The sequence below is a fragment of the Sorex araneus genome, chromosome 2 (assembly GCF_027595985.1).
Source record: "Sorex araneus isolate mSorAra2 chromosome 2, mSorAra2.pri, whole genome shotgun sequence".
Classification (NCBI taxonomy): domain Eukaryota; kingdom Metazoa; phylum Chordata; class Mammalia; order Eulipotyphla; family Soricidae; genus Sorex; species Sorex araneus.
This window is the reverse complement of record NC_073303.1, coordinates 79,049,528-79,058,712: the sequence shown is the minus strand read 5'-3', so window position 1 is coordinate 79,058,712 and position 9,185 is coordinate 79,049,528. Positions and strand designations below refer to the sequence as shown.

The following is a 9,185-nucleotide window of genomic DNA, read 5'->3' as shown; positions in this document are numbered from 1 at the left end:
AGTCACAGTTTTTAAGTTAATTGAGTAGTTTGGATCTCGGGTGTTTAAGGTCGGGTTGGATCTAGTGGTTGAAATACAAACAGATATTTCTCTTCTGTACCAGGGAGGGGTTCAAGGCTCCTGCCCTTAAGTTACTTCCAGACCTCCTCTTGCTTCCCCCTCCATCTCTCTGTTAGGGTACGCCCTGGAAAGGCAGCATCCCCTTAGAATCACCTGGTTTTGCATTTTACTTATTTATTTATTTATTTTTTGCTTGCGGCAAGCGACTTCATTTTCGCGGCAAAACCGTCAGCCCCACGCACCATCCTCTCCCCGCTCTCTCCCCCTGGATCTCGGAGCTCGAGCAGGTTCGGCTCAGAAGAGACCGGCCCGAGGGACCCTCGGCCCAGGAGCCGCCCACCCGCAGCAGATCCACGCGCACTTTGAAAGAAGCGCCTTTATTATTGGCGTTCGCCGCGCGGCGGTCGCCAGGGAGCGGCCGGGGCGGCGGGTTCCCGTCCCCGGGGAGCGGGGCCTCACGCACCCCGCCCGCGGGCTCACGCACGCACGCTCGCCGGGGGCCGGGTCCCGCCCGGAGGGGAGAGGCGCGGCCGCCCCGAGCCCCCCGCTGCCGCGGATCGCGCGGGCCGAGGGAGTCCCGCCGTCCGCCGAGTGCCCAGCCCGGGCCGCGCGGCCGGGGACGCCGAGGCGGGGCGCGCTCCCCGGGCTCCCCGCCGTCTCCATGGCGTCTCAGCAGCAGTCCCGGATCCAGGCGTACCTGGAGAAGAACCGGATCGGGCCCCTGTTCGAGGTAAAGTGCGCTGCGGGCGCGCGCCGTGTGTCTCCGGGAACCGGGGCACCGGAGCCGGGGCGGCTGGTCCGGGTTTGGGGGGTTGCGGGGGTGGGGACCGCCGGGCCGGGAGCCCACGAGCGCGCCCCGGCGGGCGCCCCTGCGCTCGGGCTCTTCTCACGGCTCGCCCCGTCCCGGCCCGGCGGGCGCTGGAACCAGCTACCTGGGCGCACACAGGTGGACTCGGGGCCTGGCCCCAGGCTTGCTGGGGAAGTTCGGAGCCCCGCATGCACGAGACCCCCCCCCCCCTTCGAATCCCACCCCCCGGCTGAGACGGACAGACGGACGGACGGATGCACACACTCTCAGGATAGGGCACGCGCATACTTTCTTCCTCGAATTCGAATCCTCTTAGATTTGGAGCCGGAGAGGGGGACTGCGGGCAGTAATAAAACCCCCAAAGGCGAAGGAGGTCTCTGCCAGCCCTGGGAAGTAGCATGATTAACTAAGAGAAAACTGAACTGCTTAAGGAGTCGGCTCCGAGAGGGTGCTGGGGTGCAGAATGGAATTCATTGGCAAACTGAGCCCCTGGCGTTGGTCTCGGGATGGAAGGAGATTCCCTTACATTGCACACCCCGAGGACTGCCAGAGCCTGTTCGGGGTGGAGGGAGATTCCCTTACATTGCAGACCCCGAGGACCCGCAGAGCCTGGTTGTTCGCGGGCGGGGTTGGGGGGATGGGCAACACATGTATTTATGGGAAGGAGGCGTGTATATTTGAGCTGTTTTCTCTCGCCATCAAAGAATTGGTGACGAAAACACACACACACACACACACACACACACACACACACACACAAACGGAGAAAGGAAGAATGAGGTACAGGAGTAAAAAAATGGGTGACTGGAAATCTGGCACCTGCTAAACGTCCCGTCGGTTGCCTGGAGCCGGCCCCGTGGGGAGGAACATCCCTTACCCTCCTGGTCCAATATTGCAGCTGAACTCAAGACTCATAGCCAGAGCTTCAGAGGGTTGGCAATTGATCCCCACTATCCCCAGCTTATTGTGGTTGTTCCAGAGGGTTCACATTTCCCAGGCCTCCTACTATGGTTGAAGAAAGAGCTAGAGTATAGAGCTCCTCTCTAGGATTGAAGAGAAGGAGAACTGCAGAGAGAAAAATAAAATAATGCGAATTAATGTCCCAGCACAAAAAGGAAGAGGAAGACAAGGGACAGATAGTTCTTTTCTCTTGATAGGACCAGTTTTAAATAAACAAGATTTTACTAGATCTCTTGCAGTTTTCCTGCCAAACTTTAAGTGAATTGTTTTAGCTGGAACTCATTGTTGTACAGCGATAAGTTCCTACAATGACTGTCTTGATTATTGTGTCTGTCAAGAATGTTAACAAAGCAAGCCCGCATACAAAAGTGAGGTAGAACTGCTGGAGCTACTTGGTTACTTGTCTTTGCTTTTAGACTAATGGTTATAATGATTATAGATTATAACCTATACGTATTTATCGTTCTTGGTATACATACGTATATCTAATGTGTAAAATATAAAACTAAAGCATCATAACCCTCTGTGACAGTGTATTAATTGCACCAAAGAAACATAAATGCATTTAATATATAGAATGTTCAACACAATTTACCATAGAAAATAAGTGAATTATTTTAAATAGATGTGGTTTACATTTGCTTATTTTAAACTCCCAGTATTCTCTCCAAGTAATACGTGTAATTTTTTGAAATTTTAAATGTTTAAAATACATGTAAACTTTCTACACAGTTAGGAAATAAATCATCTTGATTTTGTGCTCACTCTTTAAAAATTCTCACTTTCTAATTCTGCACTGATGAATTTTAAATGATGACAAAATTGTCTCATAAAATTATAGGACATCCTCACTGAAAAACAAACAGCACAATTATATACTTAGTATTTTACTGATTTGGTTGGACTAAAGGCATGAGTAGTTTTTACTTAAAATAATTTTTAAGAATTGGTGTAAAATTGTTTAAATAATTGAAAGATAACAGAGTTCTCTTCAGCTAGCAGCAGTCTTTATGCAGTAATTTTGATCATGGTACAGCTTGGTTTGAGAATAGAATTACACCATAGTCAGAAAATTGGAACTCTAGCTGGTAGCCTCTCTGTCTGCTAGAAAACCACTGAAACTAGTGCAAAATGGGCTTTGCTGATTTTATGCCAATTTCAGTCATTTTCTAGCAGATAGAGAGAGGGTTCCTGGGACTTTAGCCATGTTTTCTCATAAGATCGGCTTCAGGAAATCAGATGGGAAACCCAGAAATCTGAATTTAGTAAAGTGCAGCCCAGTAGTTGCCAAGTATTTAATTCCTGGACTGTATCATAAGAACTTTGACATGAACTATAATTTCTTTCATCACTTACAAAATAAGTGGCACCAGTTTTCAAGGCAAGGAGAGAATAAGGAAAGTGGCAAAACACAGTGAAGAAGTGAGTGGCAGTTTTCACAGGTAAAGATATTTACTTGGGCAGCCACCAGACGATTAAATCCCTACCCCTGGCAAGGAGAGTATCTATAGGTCTAAATGGCTTCGACCTCTTTTCAGGTCTGATGGCCTAACCTTGTTCTCTCAAGATTGCATCATTAAGTTAATTGTTAGCATGGGAAATAGGCCAAATATATACCCCAAGAATGTAAGGATCCTGCAAGTGGTTGAGCTTGCAAGGCAGCCTGCAGGCCTGTCAATGACCCCCTTCTTTAATTAGGCACTGGCTTTGAAATGTGTGTATACCATCTTACTTTCCTGCCAATAACATGAAAATTCCAGTTGTTTCAATTCTCATTAAAACTTGGTATTGCCAGCTTTTTTATTAAGTAGTGACTAAATGTATGGCTTTCATAGTAATTAAATATTTATGTGGTTTCTTATAATTTCAAACTTACATGTCTTTTGTGACTCCACGCAAGCCTCCCCTCTTTGATTCCAGTGTCACTGAGAACCTAGCCAGAGGCCAAGACTTCTCTCACTCCTTGATTTCATGATCTATTAACTGAAGTAGTGGAATATTGGGAGTTTAAGATAAGCAAATGAAAAGCACATCTGTTTAAAAGTTTCCCTATTCTCCATGGTAAATTGTATTGAACATTCTATATTTTAAATGCATTTATGTCTCTTTGGTACAATTAATACACTGCCCCAGAGGGTTATGATGCTTTAGTTTTATAGTTTACACATTAGATATACATATGTATAACTAGAACAATAAATAGGTATGGGTTATAGGATTTTTTTGATGGCTAAAGCATAAAACATAATAATACCAGATCTAGTTTTAAATATATGCAGAGAAAGGAACCAACCTAATTGTAATGCAGGCTGAAAAGAGATAAGGGGTTCAAGGAGGTGAGGCTTCCACACTTCAACCGGTCCGATAAAATGTTGACACATGTTGATAAATGTTAATGCCCTTGTAGTGTACAAGTGTAGTGGCTGCTAAAAATGTCGTATAGAAAGGTATCGTTATAACTATAGATCCATCTGGAGAGAGAATATAAAGATTAGGGTGCTTGTCTTGCATCCAGCTGACCCAGGATTGATCCTCAGCGCTGCAGGATCCCTCAGCACAGAGCAGGCAATAATGTTAGAGCATGGTGAATTATGATCTAACACCCCCCCCCACAAAAATAGAGAGAAAAGTATATTTAAATAAAATTCCAAAGCATTCAGGTAACACACAATCCAACAAAAATCAGAGACAAAACAAACAAGCCAAAAATTACATGACCAAATTTCACCCAGGTATGACAATATTTATATTAAAAGTAAATGTTCTATATATACTAATATATATGCCAACTAGAAGAGATCATTACTGCAGATTAAAAGTCCTGGCCCATTTATACTGTGTTTCCAGGAAACTCACTTCAAAACCAAAAATATAGACAGACTTACAGTAAAAGAATGGAAAATTTTTTTATAAACATCAAAAGAAAGCAGGAATGGCTTTGATAATGTCAGATAAAGTGAACTTCTGAAGATAGAAAATTACCAAAAATAGAAACTGCCATTATAATACAAGGGTCAGACCATCAAAAATAGTAATTTTTAGGTGTGTATGAACTGGGCAACAGAACTGCACAATGTGGGAAGCAGAAATGACAAATAGAAAGAGATGTAGACAAATCCACAGTTGTTGGAAACTTCAAAACTCCTCTCCTGACAATGGAAAAAAAACTATACAGAAAATCAGAAGCACTATTGAAAATTCAACAATGCATCAAACAACGTACCTAGTTGACATTTGTGTACCACTCCACGCAATAATAGCAGAATCACATTCTAGAAAGTGGTGCCGAATATATACAGAATAGACTACTCCCTGCAACACACAAAAGACTTCAGTTAGACTCATACAAGATGTTTTCTCCTGTAGGATAAAGCTAAAAATCAGTAGCATAAGGAAAATAGGGCATTTTCCAAAACACTGGGAAAGTTAATATGGTGGCTAAAGATGAAATCTCAGGACCAAAGAGATAGTACAACAGGTAGGGTGTTTGCCTTGTATGCTGCCAATTCGGGTTTGATCTCTGGCACTGTATGTGACCCCCTGTGCCCTGCCAGAAATGATTTTTGAGCACAGAGCCAGGAGTAAGCTCTGAGCAGATTTTGGCTCCCAACCAACTTGCACAACATATATAAGAACATCAAATGATAGAAAAGAAAACAAACCAAAATTAAGAGGTGTATCTCAAGCAGTGCTGATCATTAATTAGAAGAGTAGACTGATGTATAAATGTAGGGCCTCTGCTTTCTCTCCTTTCTTTGTGCCCTTCCAACAGCAGATGAGTGAGTAGATCTTCTAGGGAGGTATCTGAAATCTGCTGAAAGTGATGTTTTTTAAAATAAGAAGTTTGTATCTAAAAGTAGATATCTTAAGTTTTTGAAAGTGGTTGGAAATATGTCTTGCCTCATGCTTTATCTATTTAGTAGATGTGTCTACAGTATATATAATATAATATAGACTAGTATAGTGTAGTGTGTAGTCAGGTTCAGTAAATATCTGTTAAGGAAAACATTTGCTTGCATGTTTTTTCTTCTATGGAAAAAATAGCGAAGAGAAGCAGTGAATAAATAGCATATTAATATTAATTCCTTTGAGATCTAGAGCAGATGATCCCTCATCTCATTAACTTTATGTACACTGAATAACTTTTAATTATGTACTTAACTACCTAATTCACTTTCAGCCATATTTTCTCCATTTTAATATCTGCGTTCAAGAGAGGGCCTGATAAATTAATTCGCTCCACTGTGCAAGGCTTACCGCTTAACTCTCCTAAGTGTGCCTACATTTAATAGCAAGGAAGTCATGTTACATGACAATATGGAAAGAAGCAATCAATTTAAACACACTTCAAAAATATTTCTTATTTCCATTACTTCCTTTGTGGTTGAGGTTGTCCTGACATCCCCCAGGTCCCCGTCCGTATCTTGGTGTGTGTTTCATGGTACTTACTAGTGACTTGCACTTGATTGGCCCCAGTGTCTTTTTATCTGCCATCACATTAGATGCTACTACCTTCTTTCTTATGCTCTTTCCTGGTTGTAACAGACCACGTGGAGAGATGCTTTTCCAGGCTAATTTCTTAATATTCTAAAATGAAAACTCACTCAGATATGCTTCTGGCTTCAGAAAATTCACAACTCTTTTCTCTGAAAAAAAGCATATGGCAAATATAGAATGGAGGCCAGCTTTTGGCAGAGCAGAGTGTGTCATGGTGTGTGTGTGTGTGTGTGTGTGTGTGTGTGTGTGTGTGCCCAGGCATGCTCATCAACAGACACGGGGAAGACATTGTTTGTTGTATCACTTGCTTATTGTTGTTTCACAAAAATAAGTCAGTACTTTAGTAAAACTTGGAAACATGGCATGCATCTGGAAAACAATCTAGGATATCTCTTACCTTCTCAGAGAGGCATCCTGGATTCCCCTTAACTGAAACAGCCCCCCCCAGTCCCAACTCCTCTATAAGTCTTTGCAACATCATTTTCTTTCTTCCCCCCCCCCACATTCCACAGTGCAATCTGATATGTTATAGGAGTTATATCTTGCCATGTCAGGTGTTATGCCCAGCTCAGTGTTTGGATTTTGCTTCCGACAGTGCATAGGAGTGTGGTGTGGTGTGCTTGGGGTGGGTTGTGCCCTGTGTGGTTCTGGGGGTGTAACCCATGCCCCTAACACGAGCGCATGTGCTCCAGAACTTTTTGATATCTCCTTAGCCTTTACACACAGTTTTGTCAAAAGAAGGATCTTGCAGAGGCTGTATGTTTGTTACATTATGCATTATCCTCATATGGGAACAACTGCATTATTTTACAATATCAAGATTAGTATATGGATATTTTGAATTGTGTAAATAGTAGGATCCCCTTTTGTTATATAAACTTTTGGCAAAATCTTTTTATCGATCATAAGGATGTAGGTCATCTTGAGCATTCATACCTTATTCTTTCTCACTGTCTTATTTATTTATCTTTTTCCTTTGTATTTTATGTCATTTGATAATTTATGTTCATTTATACAATATATTATTTTTTCTGAAATATAAATGAATACATATATCTTACACAGATTTTGAAGTGACTCATTCTCATGGTCAAAATAATTTAGGTACACTTATAGGAAATGTTTGGATTATGTTTTACTGGTTTTAGCATTGTAGCTCACTTTTCTTTTAAAAGTATTATTTGTGCCAAAGAGAGTACAGTGGGTAAGGACCTGCATGTGGCTGGCTCGGGATCTGTCTCTGGCACTACATATGGTCCCCTGAGCTACACCAGGAGGAACTACTGCGCAGAAAGCCAGAGCTGAGCCCTGTCGGGTGTGGCCCCAAAATGAAGTACAAAAGTATTTGGATGATTCTGGAGTATTTCCTGAGAACTTATTTGCAAAATAGTGCCTCCTAGTATTATCCCTAGTAGAAAAGATGAAAGGATCTAAAAGGCAAGGTTTGACACTTGGGGCATTTTCAGGAGCTGTTTTCTGCATTTCAGAGTTTTCCTATTTATGTCTCATGTAGTGGATGTATCTTGCCATTAAGATCTCTGGCTAAGTATCTATGAGAGAGGCCTCACAGAAACGGAATCCCAAAAGCTTCCCAGTTGGCCTCTTCATGCATCATTACTGATGTTCTCCTATTTGTTTTTCAGTGTTTGGCTTCCCTTTAAAAATGTAACCTCCTTGAGGAGAGCAATCTTGTTAACCTTGTACTCTGACATATCTTTACCATGCCCAGCAGCCCATTTTCTGCAATAAGCTAGTCATTCTTAATGCTCTTACTAGCAGACATTGAAAAGAGGATTAAATAAGCTTTCCTTCCCTGTAGGATAGTAGGGAACCATTAAAATGTAGAAAGTATGAATTATATTATATATTATTACAGTTACATAATTCCATGGAAAATAACAATAGTTTGTATAATAGCTTTTCAAATGAGGTACCAGGTTAATCAACTACTTTTGCTCCATGACTGTCTAGTTTTCTAAATTTTGTATTGCTACACAATTGCTTTTGCGACTGTTAAGTGACTGGCTTAGATTGCTTTATCTCGGTCTCCCCTGCATCTCATGTGAATATGATATTTGCATGTTAGTACCAAAGTTCTTTATGATTTAAACAATAACCGGGAATTTGGCAGAGCTTGACAAGAAAACCCTGAGACCAGTGTAAAAGTGGTATCAAGGGGGAAGGAGGAGGCAGAGTGGAAATGAGCATCAGCTTAGTATCAATTATGTCAGGAGAGATGCGTCAGAGGGAGGGGGTATAGCTCAAAATGGCAGCACTCACGTCTTGCATGCTCAAGTTACATCCCTGGACATTTTATTTCACACAATAGCAACTCTCATCCACAGCATCTCAGCACACAATGCTGACTAAGCACCAAACTATGAATCACTGGGAGTAGGTCTCCTGGGTCCCCCTCTACAGTATTGCAGAAAGTCCCACCAAAAGTTCAGGTTGAAGTTGGAATTTGGTCGCCCTCCCCTCCACACACAGATACACACAGACACACACAAACACATACACATACACATACTTACGTTGTGAAGCAGAGAGGAGAGAGACGGCCACTTTCTCCCGATTCACTGCTGCCATCCCCGGACCCGTGAAAGGCTAGGACTGATAAAACCTGTGATGAGGCCCTACACACAACATGAGTCAGAATCCTGCCAGCTTCACTCGGTAGCCCTCAAGCCACACCTGATGTCCACTTGGTCAGCTTGGCACAACTCCCACCACCTGATCACTCTAGGAGCTGTGGACTCACTCGGGCTAGAGCAAGGAATTGATCTTTGCAGGGAAAAAAATAGCCCTAGCCCTTACCCAGGCCTTCCGGGTCCTTGCCTTTCTCTCAGAAAAGAATTTC

At 42.7% G+C, this 9,185-nt stretch overlaps 1 protein-coding gene across 1 annotated transcript in view; it reads left to right on the top strand.

The window, feature by feature from the left end:
- Nucleotides 1–334: 334 nt before the first annotated feature.
- The window catches only part of C2H8orf34 (chromosome 2 C8orf34 homolog), a 317,534-nt gene continuing 308,683 nt past the window's right edge, over nucleotides 335–9,185 (top strand). The window contains exon 1 of the mRNA XM_055127065.1: nucleotides 335–790. Within this exon, the coding sequence (XP_054983040.1) occupies nucleotides 722–790 (69 nt within the window). The 5' untranslated portion in view covers nucleotides 335–721. The remainder of the gene's footprint in view (nucleotides 791–9,185) is intronic.